The sequence below is a fragment of the Prinia subflava genome, chromosome Z, assembly GCF_021018805.1.
Source record: "Prinia subflava isolate CZ2003 ecotype Zambia chromosome Z, Cam_Psub_1.2, whole genome shotgun sequence".
NCBI lineage: Eukaryota > Metazoa > Chordata > Aves > Passeriformes > Cisticolidae > Prinia > Prinia subflava.
The window spans coordinates 102660409-102678814 of NC_086283.1; the positions used below are offsets into that span (position 1 = coordinate 102660409).

The window sequence follows — 18406 nt, forward strand, 5'->3', positions numbered from 1 at the left end:
TGGAAACATCAACAGCTTACTTAATTTCTTACTTCTACAACCTACAGTGATTACAGCTGCAGCCCAGCACGGTATCCCCTGGCACAGGAGAGGGGAAAAAAAATCAGATTACAGCCCCACGAACTCCCTACACCCAGCACAGGAGATTAGTAAGAATAAATAAATAAACAAGCAGAACTTGGCATGAAGGCATATGAGGTAATGCAAAGCCTGGCAACTAAGGCGAGATACCATTTCAATTTTAAGCTGAAATATGCCTCACTTTTGATAAATACTACCATTCATACATATGCAAACAATGTGGTAGGAGTGAGGAGGCAGAGTAAGCCGCAGCAGACCTGTGATGCTCCGGAGGAATAGAATAACCTCTGCTTCTTAAGAACAGGATGGAAAACCAATCAATTTATCACCTAGCCAATTATTAAGAGCACATAAGAAAAACTATGGGTATAAATCTCTGGCTTTCCAGTCCTGGGCGCATTTAAAGGGACACAGAGACATCACAGGGACCCTGAGGGATCACAGGATCCCTATAAGGGAGCCCTCAAGGTCTGGGTAAAGAGACACAAACACATTCTGGGAACCCTGGCAGGGTTCTTGGGTTCCTGAAGGGACACAAGGACACACAGGAGACCCGCGAGGAAACGATTCCTGGATCCTGAAGGGACTCAGGTACAACCCGGGAACCCTGTAAGAGATCCCTGGAGATGCCCCAGCCCGGGCAGGGACACGGCGGGTGCTGGTGGCCCGGCAACACTCCGCGACGCCGGTGTCGAATTACGCAAGGCACCCCTCCATCTATCGCGACACAGGCCCGCGCCACGAGGGGACGGTGACGTCGGGGCAACCGGGGGATCTCGGGGGCCCCTTTCGGAGCCGCCGGCCGCCGGGTCCACCCGTCGCCCGTGCCCCTCGAAGGCACCGCCGAGGCCGCGCTTACCGTCCGTGCCCTGGGCCCGAGGTCGCTGGCGGGGTCGGTGGCGGGTGCGTCGCCGGTGCCGCTCCCGGGTCCCCTCACGGCCCCTCACGGTCCCCGCCCGCCTCCACGTCGCCGGCGCGGCCACGCTGCGCGTGCGCGAGGCCCGCGCGGGGCGGCGCGCGAGGCACCACGGGAGTTGTAGTTCTTGAGGGGCGGGGCGGCCATGACACCCCCGATGGCCTGTGCTGAGCCCCCAGCGGGGCAGCAGGGGAGGGGATTCTGCCCCTGTGCCCAGGTGAGACCCCACCTGCAGAGCTGCTCCAGCCCTGCCTCCAGCAGCACAAGGACGTGGAGCTGCTGCAGCCAGGGCAGAGGAGGGCACGGAGCTGCTGCCAGGGCTGGAGCCCCTCTGCTCTGCAGCCAGCCTGGCACACCTGGGGCTCTGCCCTGCACAAGAGAAGGCTCCAGGGAGAGCTGCCAGCCCTGCCAGGGCCTCCAGGGGCTCCAGGAGAGCTGCACAGGCCCTGGGGACAAGGCCTGCAGGGACAGCACCCAGGGAATGGCTGCCAGGGAATGCCAGAGGGCAGCGCCAGCTGGGAGATTGGGCAGCAATTGCTGGCTGGGAGGGTGGGCAGGCCCTGGCACAGGGTGCCCAGAGCAGCTGGGGCTGCCCCTGCATCCCTGGCAGTGCCCAAGGCCAGGCTGGACAGGGCTGGGAGCAGCCTGGGACAGTGCAAGGTGTCCCTGCCCATGGCACGGGGTGGAACTGGATGGGCTTTAATGTCCCTTCCAGCCCAAACCATTCTGTGATTCATTCTGATTTTCTTCTCTGCATCCCACATGTTTAGTGGGATGTGAGGTAAGCCCAGCAAAGGAACCAGCAGTGAATGTCTGAGGGCAGGAGGATTCAACAGACCCCATCCTGCCCTCGTGCTGCTTTAAATCTTTGCAGCTCCAAGGGTAACACCTGAAGCGGGGTTTGTGCCATCAACAGCAGGTTCCAAGGGATGCACTGGCTCATTGAAAGGGAAACCCTCCCCAATGCAGCCCTGTGAAATACAAAGTTGTGTTTCGTGTCAGGGAAATGAAGAAAGTCTTTGTAATTGTAGTTGTGGAACACGGCCATGGGACAATTATAAAGATGAGTTCTAATAAACAACTGAGGAAAGCACGGAAGGAAGCTTTTGAATAAATCTTTTGCTTGCAATTACCTATTATAAGTCTCAAGCTATTCTGTAATAAGTGTCTTTGAATTATAACTTTAGAAACTTGCTTTGTATTAAAGAATTTTAAACTGTAGTTTTAGAATGTAAAAAGGCTTTTAGACAAAAGAGGGATATAAGAAGGGGGGCCAGGCCTTTCACAGAAGGTGGGAAAATGTCGTGGACAAGAAAGATTTCAGCTCACTGATTTATGGCTCCTGAAGAGGGAAACTGAAAAATCACTATCGGAGATTCATAGACCTGGAAAATAGAAACTGGACCCCCACATCTGGAAACTGGACCCCACCATCTGGGAGACATATCCTGGATGTACATCCTGGAATATTGAAATATTGAAATAGATCGCAATAGTCTATAGAATTATACAGGACCAACTATGGATTTATGACTGTTAATTATTGAATTGTGACGTTAAAACTGGAAATGGAAACTGCTGAGAAAAGCTTATGAATATGTATGAATGTAGCCAATAAAATCCCAGCAAGTCCAGCAATGGGTGTGCAGTCGGAAGGGAAACCCCTACCACTGCACCCAGCACTGCCTTTGTTCACACTTTACCAGGCTAATTAATTAATTATTAAATTGAATTGCTGTTTGATATATTGGCCGTGTCAAGCGTCTCATTTCTAACAGCTTTGAGTTTATCCCCACAGTCCACGGGGTGTGACAGCAGATCCCCAGGCAGGCTCTCACACATCCCTGTCCCTGGGCCGTGCATGCGAGCAGCAGGTCTGCAGACAGCACGGGTGGGGTGTAACCCTGAGCAAACATTGCCACCTGTTATAAATGCCCATCCAATAGTCCAATTAGAAATATAATTTGGTTTATTAAAAAGGATAGAATTACAGAATTTTGGTAAACACCCCCCCAGCAGAGTTACATTGCTGATGACCCAGGGACTTGTCAAGGGTGGACAGGGACGCGGTCTCTGGCACACTGCCATCCCCCCTGAGTTCACAGATTTGCCTTGTTCGGGGCTCAATTTTTATACACTTTATTTTGTCCCTGGCACAAGATTTCCCCACAGTCTCTTTGTTTCCAGGGGTGGTTATTTGAATCCACAGTTGTCTCTGGTCTGGTGAAAAGATTTTCCTCAGGTACTGCGAGGTGTCAATTCCTGGTTTCCCGTGGGTGAACGACACTGAAGTCCATGGATGGAGGGGCGTCCTTCTCTTCTTCCCCGGGGATCCGCGATGAGGGGCTCTGCTGGCTCTGCTGCCCAGGAGGAGAACTGATTCCTTATCTCAGTGTGTATCTATCTTCTTTCTGATGCCAATCTCCTCATCTCCAGTTCCAGCACCTCATTGTGTCCCCCTGAACAAAGTTACTGGGTGGAGCCGCCTAGGAACTCTAATTCCATGGCTGGCTGGAATTTAAGGTACAATTTATTGTATACTTTACCAAACCATGATTTTATCATGTTATTATCCCCAAGACACACGAATTAACTCCCTACATTTATTACACACCTCACAGCAGCAGTGCAGGCGTGGGGCTCGGCCTTGCCCTCACACAGCACGGAGTGGAAGGGCTGCGGCCGTGGTGTGTGGTCAGCAGCATGGCCATGAAACAGTGTGCCAAAAAAAAAGGTTTCATTGAGCAATCCCCATGCCAAAGACAGGCATTGCTGGCTGTATGAACACATCTATTCACAGCACGCTAATTTATGTATCACTGTCATCCTGTTGTTTGAAATGAGACGCTTGACACGGCCAATATATCAAGCAGCAATTCAATTTAATAATTAATTAATTAGCCTGGTAAAGTGTGAGCAAAGGCAGTGCTGGGTGCAGTGGTAGGGTTTCCCTTCCGACTGCACACCCATTGCTGGACTTGCTGGGATTTTATTTGCTATATTCATACATATTCATAAGCTTTTCTCAGCAGTTTCCATTTCCAATTTTTAACATCATTATTCAATACCTATTGTAGTCCTTCTTAGATTTCAATAATCCAGGATGTACATCCAGGATATGTATCCCAGGTGGTGGGGTCCAGCTTCTATTTTCCATTGATTTCACTTTGATAGTGATGTTCAGTTTTCCTTTTTCAGGAACCATAAATCAGCGAGCTGAGTCTTCTCTTCCATATCCAGGATGGTTTTCTTTTTACCAGTCTGTGAGAAAGCCTTTTTACATTCCAAAACTACAGTTTAAAATTCTTTAATACAAAGCAAGTTTCTAAGGTTATAATTCAAAGACACTTATTACAGAATAGCTTAAGACTTATAATAGGTAATTGCAAGCAATGTTTGTTCAAAAATCTCCTTTCGTGCTTTCCTCAGTTGTTTATTAGAACTCATCTTTATAATTGTCCCATGGCTGTGGTCTACAATTACAGTTACACAGATTCTATTTATTTACCTGACGCAAAACACAACTTTGTATTTCACACTGTTATAAATGCATATTACATGTTTGGCTTTTCACAGATAATAATGTCAATATGCCATGTGTTATGTTGGGAAGTTATGCTGTATTCATATAGTTTCTGTCAGTAATATGGTAAATGTAGTTTTTAGGTTATAGCATAATAGTAAAATAGAAGCTATATTATGTAAAGATGCTTTTGTAATTAGCTTGAGAAATAGAGAAGATAACCAAAGAAAATTTTTCACAGTATCCTAGCTTGATAAGAGATAGCAGCAACAACTCTGAAAAGGCTCTGAGGAAAGATTTATGGCATGACCTGGGTGACAGTATGGAGCCATGAGGAGGCCAGATTTAGAGATGGAAGGGAGAAAGGGGGCAGTTGAGAATAAACAAAAACACCTAAGATTTGAAAGGAATGTTGACTCATGTATCTAATGTACTGATATTCAACACACAGGTTTTTTAAGGGATGACTCTTGTTAAGCAGTGTACCTGCAGGGTGAATCCCATGTGAGGGTACCCAGGCACCTGTAAAAGAATACTTTTGTTCTTATTGTTTCCTGATTGTCTATTTGTATTTTTCTTATTAAACTTTTAAATTTTACCAAGTGAACCTTGTTTTTCACAATTCCGAGGCCAGGTTGGGCAGGGCAGGGAGAGTGGAAGGTGTCCCTGCCCATGGCAGAGGGTGTGACAGGATGAGACTTAAGGCCCCTTCCAACCCAAACAATTCTATGATTCTAAAACAACAGGGAAAGAAAGATGCAGCACTGCTATCTAAAAGCTTTTCTAAAGCAAAAGAATCACCGTGGCAAACATGGCCTTCTAGACCTTTTTAATTAAATTACTGCAGCCAGGTTCACTGGAAACAGGAATAATGGCAGTCTGTCACAACCAAAATATGATTTGGTTCAGCAGGCATGCTCTGACAATCAGAAAAATGCACAAAGAAGATAATCCCTTCTTTCAGGTCATAGGCAGTTTAGTGAAACAGAATTATTCCTCACTGAGGGACAGTGTAGTTAACCTAAATGAAAATTAAATTTCTGTTCATTTTCTTTACCTACAACCTGTGAAGCCACTGTCCTTTCAGCAGTACTATTCTCCATGGTACAGAAATCATGAAGGAATGACTCTGAATGTCCAACAGCTCCCAGAATTCATCTGAGATACGATTGCTACATCTGGGTAATAATAGCGTAATGTGTTACTGTCATTAGATCAGAAACTTTATTTTCAGTTTAGACACTCATAGCAGCTGATCATGTGCAGTTTGACACACCAGAATTTCCTTTCCTTTCAGGATCAGGCCCATCAAAATAATCACAGGAAATTAATTTATTTTTATTTAAGAATTTTTGGCCTATACTTGCATTTTTTAATTAACTGCTTGGCATCCAGCAACTTGTGCAAACCAACACACAGTAGGTACCACATCCCATGAAGACCTTCCCATTGAGATAAAATACTTGAAATTAGTTGATTTGAGTGATGTTTTTTCAAATATTGATTTACTGATTTTTCCTCAATAGTATTTAAATGAAGCCAGACAGGTTTAATGCTGAAGAACTTAGGAATAGATTTGCAGTACTTTGGTCCCTTAAAGATGCCAACTCTGAAATTGTCTTGAAGTCTTCTGTGTAAATGAAGCTGCTTCTTGGTCTAGGAAATTCTGGTAGATGTCCATGTGCCACCATCAGGTGCCTAAACCTTTTGTAAATCCTGTTTTTAGCGAGTAACAAGCACATGGGAATTTTCTCAGTTAAATTCAACTCACTTGATCAATATTATTCCCTCACATGAGGGTTTTCTTTATTTCTGCCTGCTTATTTTTCTGAAAGGCTTTGTGCACCCCTTTGCATCCCAGCAGATGATCTCATGCACTCCAGCCCAGACTTTGCTTTCACTTGATTTTTATTTAACTGTTCACAACACCAGAAGATTGTTGACCTCTCCTTGAAAAAGAATAGGGGCAGAAGAGGTGTAACACGAATCTCCTGACAGGACTTCCAGTGAAGTCCCTGATACAGAAAGTTTTATGATGTAGGTTGCTCACTTTAGGGTTTAACTGGAGGTAATAAAAGCAGTGAAACACCATTGCAGATACCATAAATGTGTAATCTTACTTGCATTATCTGCCTGTTCATTTTTGCAGTTTTTTCAGAAGGCCTGGTGTTTAAATGCAGTGCTGGCACACACCTGGAAGCCTGGTGCAGCCTGCAGTCTAATTCACCATACACTTTATTTTCTGTCTTATTCAATGCATTTTCTCTGTAACAATATCCTAAACAACTTTTAAAAAATAATTATGCAGATTTTGTAAATTGACTGAATACGTTTACAGATTAAAGGAGCCCCAGTAAAGCTCTTGCTCTACTTTTTGTTGTGTTCACAGCTGTGTAGAGGTGGATATACTCTAAAACCATGGCCTGTTTATGACATGCCCAGCATATTAAAACAGCGTGGAGAGGACAATCTGTTCAGCAATGCTCAGAAAGTCAGAACACGTGTTCTTGTTTAGCTGCAGAGCTGCAGCTTGGACTGGACACGACTGAGGCATGTCCAATCCTGTGTCCAGTTTTGGGCCCTTCATGAGAACAAGGACACCGAGGGGCTGGAATGGAGCTGGGAAGGGTCTGGAGCCCCAGGAGAGGCTGAGGGAGCTGGGAAGGGGCTCAGCCTGGAGAAAAGGAGGCTCAGGGGGGACCTTGTGGCTCTGCACAGCTCCTGACAGGAGGGGACAGCCGGGGGGGCTCTGGGAACAGGGACAGGAGGAGAGGGAACGGCCTCAGGCTGGGACAGGGGAGGCTCAGGTTGGACACGAGGAGGAATTTCCCCATGGAAAGGGTGCTCAGGAATTGGAACTGCACAGGGAGGTTTGTATTCCCCATCCCTGGAGGTGTCCAGGGAAGGACTGGATCTGGCACTCAGAGCTCCAGGCTGGTGACACGGTGGGGATTGGGCACAGGTTGGACTCTGTGATCTTTTCCAGCCTAAATGATCCTGGGATTCACTGATCTAAGAGGAAGCTGTGAGACACTGATCTGATGGGGGGTCATGTTCCAAAGACGAGGTAAAGAGCTGATTGGACAGCAGTTCCAAACTCAGGTCGCTCATTAAGAGCAAACAGCATTAATCAATGTCTCACACAGCGGTGTCTGTGCCTGAGCTCACTGCCAGGCCATGGCTGTGGCCACATCTGTGAACGATGCAGATCAATCACACCAGGGCTGACCAAACCAGGCACTGGCAGGAAACGAGGCACCTCACCAGGGGCACTGGGCAAAATTAGACACTGCAGCAATTAATTAACCAGTGAGAGAAATCACAGTCACAAGACTGGACCACACTGACAGTTCTGGGACTGCCTGTATGCAAAGGTGCATTTTTAGGCCTGCCTGAGGGAGGATTTTAGGAAAATTAGATCATAAAGAACAATCTAAAACTGCTAGAATGGTTTCATATTGAATCTTTTAAAGAGCTCTCTGGTCTGGCAGACAGGAAAAAGCAGGAATTACCACTTTTATTCCTTACCAAGCACAGGGACACTTAAAACCCTTCACAGCTGGGATGCAAGTCAGCAGGAGAATCCATCTTCTCAGGAGGTGGCAAAGCTGGCCCAGTTCACTTTATCATGAACTCAGTTATTCTAGGACCCCCTTCTGCCTGTCTCTAGGTTTTAAAAGATTTTGTCACCACTTGAAGGGTTTATTGCTCTGAACACTAAGAATTCTGTGATTCTGTGTAATAATTGCATTGAGCAACTTATTTTTAAGTAAAATCCTAGTTTATTATAATGAAAATTCCACAAGCATGTTAAAAGAGGTTTTAGTGGGAAGTTGGGTTTGCTTTTTTTTTAAAGCCAGAACTGCACCATTTTAAATCACCACAACAGAACATAAAGCAACATTCTCTTGCATCATGCTTCTGCTGCTCCTCTTCAGGAAAAGAAAAAAAAAAGGGAATAACATTTCAAGGAAAATAATTAAGGAAAGTATCACATCAAGACTTTCTGCTTTTAGCAAGCTAAGTAAATTTTGTATGTAGCATAACTCCTTTAGCTCATCCATAGATTTGACATGAGAAATTAAAATTCTTCACAGATAAATGATGAGCTTTTGTTGTCACAATGCAGTCCACAGTTCTTCACCAAGGAACAGACAAAGCCTTTAAGGTGAAAGCCTCAAGTACTGCACTAGCACTTAGTGACATCAAGATGCTAAGATACATTTACCTTCCACAGACAGATTTATTCTTAAGTTATTTAACCTAAACTCTAATCACACCAAACGGATGGTAGATGCAAAGCAGTTCCAGCGAGAAAAATACAGCAACTTCAGCTTTCAAATATTTTAAATAAACAAATGAGCCAGCTGCCATTTTAGTGGCAAAAGAGACTCTCTTCTGCTAGCAATAAAATTTTTTATTCCGCTAAAATGTGCAAAGAAAAAAGTCTCAAAGTGAGAGGAATATCAGCAGTTCATACTGGACACAAAGGAATAAAATCCTTAGGAATAAACTTCTTTAAGCTGTTTTCTTGTCACAAACTGCTGTGGATCTTGTTGCAGCACTTCCATTTGCAATGCCATTGCTTTCAGACTGCAAATAAAAAATAGTGTCATTAATGAGATGTCAAATTACAACTTCACGCCTAAAACAGGAACAGCTGGTGACAAAAATGGCTTTTAGAAGCAAGGCCAGTAAAGAACTATGAAGAGATACAGGGCAAGAACCGAAAGTGGTGGTGTCTGTGTAGATTTACAAATAATTACTGCCTCAGGGGGAAGGCAGGAATGAGGGCAGCAGCAACACTTACAAGTCCTTGTGTTGTGATAGACAACAAGTAATAAAAACATAATTTATATGCACTAAGCATCCTCCTCTGTTATGAGTGGCAGAGCTGGCTGAAGAGAGGGGCTGCTTTTAATTTCTGCTTCGTACACGTGTTGTGATTTACCAAATATTTTCCTCTTTTTTTTTTTTTCTCTGAAAAGAACAGCCAGTTCTTTAGAAAAAAACCCAAATAATTAATTAAGGTGTTTCAGGATAGGGGCACAACTCCTCCAAGACCAGCAACTGTTTCTAGCTGGCGCATCAGCGGTAATTGCTGTTTCTAAGGAAACAGCCGCCAAAATTCCTGTGAGCAAGCCCAAGTACCCACCTTCCCTGAGCCGCCACTGGGTGGCTCAGCTGGGTGAATTTCTCTTACTTTGTGGCCTCCGGGTCCATCCTGCTGGCCTGTCCTGGCGGCTGCGGGTGCCTGCAGGTCCCCGGAGCTGCCTGCCGGCCCCTGCACAGCCCTCCCGGGCCAGAAGCGCTTGACCAAGGGCGCGACCACGGGGTAGATGTAGGGCTCCATGAACTTCTTGTAGACCCACAGCAGGACAGGGATCACGATGCAGGGAATGCACACCATGGCTCCCTCCTGCTGGCACAGGAAAAAAAAAGGGGGGGAAAAAAAGCAGCTCAGGGTGGTGGTGTTTGTACACAGCAAACCGAGGAAACAGTATTTACACCGTGTGAGAAATGCATATTATATGGCTCTACGCAGATATTTACTATATGTATTATGCTAGGTTGAAAAGTTATGCTGTATTAACTTTTGAATAGTATAGTGAATGTAGTTTTGTAATTAACATTAAGCTGTAGTAATCAAAAATAAAAACTATGTGTGTGAGATATTCTTTTTAGCTCAAGAGAAAGAGAAGATAACCAGGAAATTCTTCGCACAGAGATAACAATTACAGAAACCCCTAAATTTTCCAGAGAAAGGGAGATTTATGTCCTCCTGATCAACAGAGACCACCACTTCACATTGAATCCAGACTCAAAGGTGCCTGGGGGGATTAGCAGAGGATTCTTGACAAGGACCAGATAACTTGTTTTGTTTTAAATAAAATATGCATAATCATGAAGTGACTCCTCTTAAGAGGAGAATTCTACTATAACGGGGTCCTTCTCCTGCTGACTTTTGTCTAGGGAGAGGGGACCCAGCACGGGCTGTACTCTTTGCTCTTACTGTCTCATAAATTGTCCTACTCTAAATTGTTTAACCTTTATTATTGTATTTGTATTACTATTTTTTTATATAACCATTTTTATTTTTATTAAATTTCCAAAAATCCCCAAAGCGAGTGATTGGCGTTTATTACACACAGTAAATAAAAAACATGTTTGGTGTTTAAGTGTAGATTGTTCTGTAATTGTAAATTAGCTGCTGGAGTTTCAAAAATGCTGTGTGTTCCAGTGTTATGAAGCCTCCAACAAAGGGACATTCTTGCCGTTTTAACAAAAAAAACCCCACACCAATTTGCTATTAATTCATCAGCCGTGCAGATTCAACTGAGAAAAAGAAAATCAGGGAATAAGGAATTTTGGTTAAAACACACAAAAACAGTTTGAGCAGCAAGCTGGCAATATTAGCCCAGTTTCTGCTACACTGAGAGTCCAAAGGTTTTGTTTTGCTCAATCCGTTTTTATTTAAGGAGAATAATTAGACAGCAGGAGGCCAATCCATCCAATGGGTTGCTACCACCGAAGGGCAGGACAGTGGGAAAGGGGAAAAAAATCCAGTCAGGGTTTGAGAGAATTAGAATATGGGTTACTTTCTTCCTCCTGCCCTCACTTGATCCCACAGCAACTCCATGCAATTAACTATTAGAAAATGAGCCATGCCCTCTCCCAAACCTCACAGGTTTTCAAAATTTGCACCTTGGTGTCTGTGCTAAAAGAAAAGCAAAGCAGAAAAGCGAAGCAGAAAAGCAAAGCAGAAAAGCAAAGCAGAAAAGCAAAGCAAGGAGGCAGAGAGGGCGAGCTGGGAGAGGAAGGAGTTGAGTAGGGTTAGACCTGTCCCTGCCAGTGCTGACAAACAAAATATTACACATACTCTGCTGCCACACAACTTTGTCCTTCACAGCCCCCCTCTCTAGGCTGATGACATCTCAATTCTCACAGCAAGAAGCAACCCAAAGCTTTCCACAATGGAGAATGAAGAAGCAGATGTGCATATATCACTAGGGACCAGGTGGGGTTTTTTTGTTTGTTTTAAGGTATCCTGAGGATTTTTAGTCCCGTGGAAAAACAGAGTATCAGTTTCTAGCTGACTACTTCCAGGTTGTGGTCTGGCTGCTTCAAATACAGTTTAAATCTACTCCCTGAAGTCTGAGAGGAATCTTATATTGAGACAACGCAAATGAGTTAATCCCTTAAACTTATTTTAAAAAAATATTTGAGATACTGTCTCCGCCAGAACTTCCTAAATATTGAATTTCCAGGAAAATGTGGATTCATCCAGCAGCTGAAGAAAGTAGCTGGAGGGAACACCTCAAGCTGCAGAATCATTACTGAATTATGGAATTATCTGGCTAGGAAGAGAGCTTCAAAACTGTTTCCTCCCATGTGCAGGGACACCTTGCACTGTGCCAGGCTGCTCCCAGCCCTGTCCAGCCTGGCCCTGGGCACTGCCAGGGATGCAGGGGCAGCCCCAGCTGCTCTGGGCACCCTGTGCCAGGGCCTGCCCACCCTCACAGCCAGCAATTGCTGCCCAATCTCCCAGCTGGCGCTGCCCTCTGGCATTCCCTGGGAGCTGTCCCTCCGTCCCCCTCTCACAGCCAGCCCCTGCTGTGCTGCCTCCGCAGCCGCCTCGTCTCAAGACCCCTGACCCAAAATCACCCACCCGTACCTGCTCCTGCCTCAGCGGCGATCCCGGGATCGGGGTGAAACACCGTCCTGCTGGATCCCCTCGCTGCTGCTCCGGTACCTGGTTAGGGGAGAAAAGCACAAGGAAGGGAAGGAGGGCGAGCGGGGGCGGCCGGACTGCCCCCGGCAGGAATCCGCTGTGCCCCCGGGGCCCCACGGCACCGACCCGCAAACCTCGGCACGGCACGGCCTTGTCCCCAGCGCCCGAGAACGCTACAGGCGCAGAACCGCCGGGTTTTCCGCGATTTTCATAAGAAACGAGCCAGCCTAAGGCGGCTGGCTAATGTCAGGCGTTGCCGCTCCGCTGTCCGAGGGCGGTTGGGGCCGGTGCAGCCCGGCAGCCCCGGGGCACGCTCGGGGCAGGGCGGGTGGGATGTGAGCGGCAGGGCGGGTGGGATGCGAGGGGCAGGGTGGGTGGGATGTGAGGGGCAGGGTGGGTGGGATGCGAGGGGCAGGGTGGGTGGGATGTGAGGGGCAGGGTGGGTGGGATGCGAGGGGCAGGGCGGGTGGGATGCGAGGGGCAGGGCGGGTGGGATGCGGGGGGCAGGGCGGGTGGGATGTGAGCGGCAGGGCGGGTGGGATGCGAGGGGCAGGGCGGGTGGGATGCGAGGGGCAGGGCGGGTGGGATGTGAGCGGCAGGGCGGGTGGGATGCGAGGGGCAGGGCGGGTGGGATGTGGGGAAGGGGCCATTCCCCGCTCCCAGCGCTCCGCACTCACCTGCGCCCGCACCGGAACGGCCCCGCGCTTCCGGGGCGGCGCTTCCGGCCAATGGCAGGCGGCAGCGCGCACCACGTGACGCGCCAGGCACCGCCCCCTCCGCGGGGACAGGGACGGCATTCCCGGTTATCCCGGGTCTGGGATGGCCCCGCGGGGACAGGGACGGCATTCCCGGTTATCCCGGGTCTGGGATGGCCCCGGGGACAGGGACGGCATTCCCGGTTATCCCGGGTCTGGGATGGCCCCGGGGACAGGGACGGCATTCCCGGTTATCCCGGGTCTGGGATGGCCCCGCGGGGACAGGGACGGCATTCCCGGTTATCCCGGATGGCCCCGGGGACAGGGACGGCATTCCCGGCTATCCCGGGTCTGGGATGGCCCCGCGGGGACAGGGACGGCATTCCCGGTTATCCCGGATGGCCCCGGGGACAGGGACGGCATTCCCGGCTATCCCGGGTCTGGGATGGCCCCGCGGGGACAGGGACGGCATTCCCGGTTATCCCGGGTCTGGGATGGCCCCGCGGGGACAGGGACGGCATTCCCGGTTATCCCGGGTCTGGGACGGCCCCGCGGGCACAGGGACGGCATTCCCGGTTATCCCGGGTCTGGGATGGCCCCGCGGGGACAGGGACGGCATTCCCGGTTATCCCGGGTCTGGGATGGCCCCGCGGGGACAGGGACGGCATTCCCGGTTATCCCGGGTCTGGGACGGCCCCGCGGGCACAGGGACGGCATTCCCGGTTATCCCGGGTCTGGGATGGCCCCGCGGGGACAGGGACGGCATTCCCGGTTATCCCGGGTCTGGGACGGCTCCAGCAGCCCGGCTTGAGGGTCCGGTATTGGGCAGGAATTGCTGTCTGGGAGGGTGGGCAGGCCCTGGCACAGGGTGCCCAGAGCAGCTGGGGCTGCCCCTGCATCCCTGGCAGTGCCCAAGGCCAGGCTGGACAGGGCTGGAGCAGCCTGGGACAGTGGAAGGTGGCCCTGGATGTCTTTAAAAATCCCCTCCCAGCCAAACCTCTCCGTGGCTCTGTGATATTCACTGCCCCTGTCCCACAGCAATGCCCTGCCCCAGGTCAGAACTTGTTGCAGAGCAAACACAACCAATCCAAACTTTAAAATTTTATTTATGTACATCTGCCCATGCAGATTTACTCCCGAGCCATAAGCTTTTGCTTCTTCAGCTTCTTCTGAGAGATCTGGGAAACAAAGAAAGAAAGAAGAAAATGGTGAAATAAGATTTCCCAAAACATCCTGAACCAAAACAACTCAAAGTTATCTTTCAGGAGTGCTGAGAACTGTTAGGAATTCCCTCACAAATTATACATTCATCACAGCTGCACACGAACAGGAATCCCTACAATCACTACACTGCTTGCAGGCTCTAAATTAAACTTATTTTATTACACCCACCCAGGGCTCACTCACAGAGCCTGGGAATGCTGTAGCTGCTTTGAGGGAGAAAATAACAAACCCTCTGTGCAATTAAAAAATTGTTCTCAGCACTCTCATGTGCTCAATAATTGTGTTGAAAATTAAAGATCGGGGTTGCTCAGAAAGAACTTGGGTTTTTTTCACGGGCATTCCAAAGGTGTCCTAAGATAGTCATCACAGCAACCCCTCTCTCTGCCAGACCCTCGGCTGTCCAAACAGCGTTACAGTAACACAGCACACAACTCCTGGTACCTTTTTCTTCTGGGCAACTTCCTCCTCTGGCTTGGGCACGATCTGCTCCTTCTCGGTGAGGATCATCTCGATGTGGCACGGGGAGCTCATGTAGGGGTTGATCCTGCCGTGGGCCCGGTACGTGCGCCGGCGCATCTTGGGCGCCTTGTTCACCTGGATGTGCTCGATCACCAGGGAGTCCACATCCAGACCCTGCAGGGAACAGCTCCTGTCACCTCTCTCACCTTTAAATAATGCACAATGCAGCAAAACTGGGGAGCAAAATCACCCCAGACACCACAGCTGGTCAATGGGACAGCCAGGCTTGGTGTCGTGGCACTGAGGGTTTTCCAAGGATTCACCACTGACACAGACAAGCTTGGCAGTGTCATGGACACTGGGACACAGTCTCAAGCTATGTCAGGGAAGGTATAGGTTAGATATTAGGAAAAAAATTTTCACTGAAAGAATAATAAAACACTGGAATTGTCTTCCCAGGGAGGTGGTGGAGTCACCATCTCTGGATGTGTTTAAAAAAAGACTGGACATGGCACTTAGTGCTATAGTCTAGTTGAGGTGTTAAGGCATAGGTTGGACTTGATGATCTTAGAGGTCTCTTCCAACCTCATTATTCTGTGATTCTGTGACTCTGTGGAGGTGAGGACTTAACAAAGCAAGCACCATTTAAAATCACAACCACCACCCCTCGCACATCAGAAATAATTTAAAATTGTGCTGATGGCTCTCTGTCTATGCTTACTCAAAGGTGTCACTAATTACTCCAACACAGCAAACAAAACCACCAGATTAAGCACTATAACAAAGACAGACACTGTCCAAGAGTCTGCAGACTTCAGTTTGGCAGATTCAGAGAGATCTGAACAGCCCTTTTGTGGGAAAAAAACTCATTTAGTTTTTTCCCTGTAGAAAATTGTTGCTGATGTTTTGATTTGAAGCACATACATAGCCTGCTTTAAACAAGGAGCCACACCAAACCCTCCATACAATTCAGTTAAACAGGTGGCAAGTAGCTGTGCAGGTCAGTGACACCCAGGCCAGGGGACAGCAGCACTTTGTGCTCACTAACACCCACCTTGAGCTCAGCGTTGCTCTCTGCATTCTTCAGCATGTGCAGCAAGAACTCTGCGCTCTTCTTGGGCCAGCGGCCCTGTGTCCAGCCCCACTGCTTGGCCTGCAACAGGACAGCAACAGTCAGTCCTGCTTTTGGTCTGGTACAACTCCATTTAAGTCACCTTTTATACACCTTTAACTTGCCATTATCACAGAATGCTCTGGGCTGGAGGAGACCCTCAAGTTCATTCACTGCTGGCGCTGCCCTCTGGCATTCCCTGGCAGCCATTCCCTGGGTGCTGTCCCTGCAGGCCTTGTCCCCAGTGCCTGTGCAGCTCTCCTGGAGCCCCTGGAGGCCCTGGCAGGGCTGGCAGCTCTCCCTGGAGCCTTCTCTTGTGCAGGGCAGAGCCCCAGGTGTGCCAGGCTGGCTGCAGAGCAGAGGGGCTCCAGCCCTGGCAGCAGCTCCGTGCCCTCCTCTGCCCTGGCTCCAACAGATCGATGTCCTTCCTGTGCTGAGGACCCCATATTTTATGAACTACAACGGCTTATAATCTATTGTATTTTGCTGTGCACCAGTCCCAACAAAATTTAATCCCTCGACTTGATGCTGCCAGCTAGGTGCAGATGCTCCAAGCAGATGCATGTCCTGGAGTTAACAGCCTCTCTTCTCTCCCTGTTGAGCAGCCTGGTCTGCTGGAAGGTGTCCCTGCTCTGGGGTCCCTTCCAACCCACAGCACCCGTGATTCTGTGCTTTAATGCAAGTTTACCCCCAGCACTGACAGCCCACAACCACAACAGCTCCTGGGGCTCACCTGGGCGCACCTGCCCACGCCGCCGTTGTAGCGCCGGAAGGGGACACACTGCTTCTTGAGGGTGACATCCTTCAGGTACTTGGTGGCCTTGCGGATGTGCATGCCCTTGATGGCCTGCGCCGTCTCTCGGGTGTTCTGCCAACAAAGAAAACACCCTCTCATCAAACCTCTCCCAGAGACAGCACCTGCACAAACATCCCTGTCCTCCCCGCAGGCAGCTCTTTGGGCCACCAAGGAAGCACCAAGAAAGAGCCACGTCAAAGAATTAAAAGTAATTAACACTTTCTTTTCACCCACTTTTCTAACCTTTGGTATGACTTCCACCACTAAATTTGTGGCTCAAGCCCTTTTTTATACTTTTTAACCTACTGGCTAAATCCCACAAGAAAATTTGTAACTCTTAATAAAACTGTCTTTAAAGTACTTATACTTTCCATACTTCCTCTTTGGCCACTCATCTAAAAAAGCAAAGGTGGGTAAATTCTTACTAAAACTCAAATACAGCAATACAGCAATATAACTCAAATATAGTCAAATATAGCACCTTACAGGAACTTACGAAGAAACACTGGGATGATTGTTAACAATGTTATTTTCCCTAAAGGAATTATAAAAGAAAGAGCTTAGAAATAAAAATGAAGGATAGAAGATTTGTCTTCTAAACAGCATTTACTAATTGTGCAAGCCAGCTCAAACTATAATCCTACCTGTTCGTAATTAAAAGAGTGAACCAAAGTGAAAACTTTGTATTACACTAAGCAGGAAATGGTCTGCTAAGTTCTGGTTTTGTGACTAAATAACACTTCTGAATTCTTTTCTGTACCTAAGCCTTTTCCAGAGGAATTGAAGTCCTTCTGCCAAACACCACACAACAAACGACAGCAGGAGAAGTTATACAAATTCACTCCATTTTGCTGCTCTGGTTTGTTACCTGAACCAGACAGGGACAATTTTAGAATCCGGACTCGTACTTTTTGTGAATGGAGACCATTACAAGCAGCATTCTTTTAACGACTAAAGAGTGAAAGACAATTCCTCAAAAAGAGGAGTTAGCTGGGATATTGGGAAGGAATTGCTGCCTGGGAGGGTGGGCAGGCCCTGGCACAGGGTGCCCAGAGCAGCTGGGGCTGCCCCTGCATCCCTGGCAGTGGCCAGGGCCAGGCTGAGCTCACTCCCTGTCCAGAGAAGAGAGTGGAAGGAGATTATCCTCACAATCTCTTTTATTCCTAGCCCGTCTGGGCTTCTTTTAAAAATAACAACAAAAGCTAAAAAAAAATCCAAATAAAACAACAAGTGAATTGGCAATTCCTACTCATCACACGCTCCTCACCTTAAAGTGCACACGCAGGTTAGATCCCCGTGACTTGCATGCTACAAGAGAGAAAAAAGACCAAGTTTTAGAATCCAAACCTCACTGGCTTCCGTGAAATCCCACACGAACTCTCCTAAAACAGCAACTCACATTTCGTGGGGTTCTCCGGATCCAGGGAGTAGCGCACCATCTTGAGAGCTCAGCTGAAAAACACCAATTAAAACACATTACACTTTCAACACTGGCACGCAGGACCTGGACTGCTCCCCTTACCGCCGCAGCTGCTCAGGAATTAGTGTTCTTTTCACAGTTACATCCAAAGGTGTCCTAAGAAAGTCATCATCGCAGCCATGATTTTTCTCAGGCCTGCCTGCCTCTTCCCCGCATCCGCGCCCGCCCTCCCGCGCGCCATCCCGGGGAATACCGCGGGCGAGGGGCATGCCGCAGCGATCCCGCTGTCCGGGACGCCGGTGCGGGCGGGGATGGGGCGGTAAGGGGGTGGATGTCGGCGGATGGCGCGGAGCGGGCCCGCCATGGCTCCTCACCTCGGGGCGGCGGCCGCAGAGGAAGGGGAAGGGCGGGGCGCGCCGCCAGCGCGCGCGCGTCTCGCGAGATCTCGG

General features: G+C 48.5%; 3 protein-coding genes and 2 non-coding genes across 10 annotated transcripts in view; all 5 read right to left on the bottom strand.

Moving 5' to 3' along the window:
• The window catches only part of DYM (dymeclin), a 209298-nt gene extending 208220 nt beyond the window's left edge, over positions 1 to 1078 (bottom strand). For all 5 annotated transcript variants that reach the window (XM_063422109.1, XM_063422108.1, XM_063422105.1 and 2 more), the window contains exon 1: positions 941 to 1078. The gene's annotated coding sequence lies outside the window, so the exon portion shown is untranslated. The remainder of the gene's footprint in view (positions 1 to 940) is intronic.
• Positions 1079 to 8279: 7201 nt separating this feature from the next.
• On the bottom strand, positions 8280 to 13000 carry CZH18orf32 (chromosome Z C18orf32 homolog). Of its 2 annotated transcripts, none has more exons than XM_063423211.1 (4): positions 12930 to 13000; positions 12196 to 12273; positions 9676 to 9939; positions 8280 to 9113 (listed from the first exon to the last, which is right to left on the bottom strand). In XM_063423211.1, the coding sequence occupies exons 3-4, from the start codon at positions 9928 to 9930 to the stop codon at positions 9039 to 9041; spliced, it is 330 nt and encodes a 109-aa protein (XP_063279281.1). In that variant the 5' UTR covers positions 9931 to 9939; positions 12196 to 12273; positions 12930 to 13000; the 3' UTR covers positions 8280 to 9038. The 2 variants fall into 2 exon arrangements, with proteins under 2 accessions (XP_063279281.1, XP_063279282.1); XM_063423212.1 differs by having other exon boundaries at positions 9724 to 9939; positions 12930 to 12999.
• A 1035-nt stretch (positions 13001 to 14035) lies between these two features.
• On the bottom strand, positions 14036 to 18396 carry RPL17 (ribosomal protein L17). The gene is made up of 7 exons (XM_063423157.1): positions 18332 to 18396; positions 17937 to 17989; positions 17805 to 17845; positions 16475 to 16609; positions 15685 to 15783; positions 14613 to 14804; positions 14036 to 14125 (listed from the first exon to the last, which is right to left on the bottom strand). Exons 2-7 carry the CDS (start codon positions 17974 to 17976, stop codon positions 14078 to 14080), a joined length of 555 nt encoding a protein of 184 aa, XP_063279227.1. The 5' UTR covers positions 17977 to 17989; positions 18332 to 18396; the 3' UTR covers positions 14036 to 14077.
• Positions 14474 to 14543, bottom strand: LOC134564833 (small nucleolar RNA SNORD58). The gene has a single exon (XR_010083670.1). It is a non-coding gene; the product is annotated as a small nucleolar RNA SNORD58 (small nucleolar RNA).
• Positions 18067 to 18134, bottom strand: LOC134564834 (small nucleolar RNA SNORD58). Its single transcript, XR_010083671.1, has one exon. It is a non-coding gene; the product is annotated as a small nucleolar RNA SNORD58 (small nucleolar RNA).
• Positions 18397 to 18406: the final 10 nt, after the last annotated feature.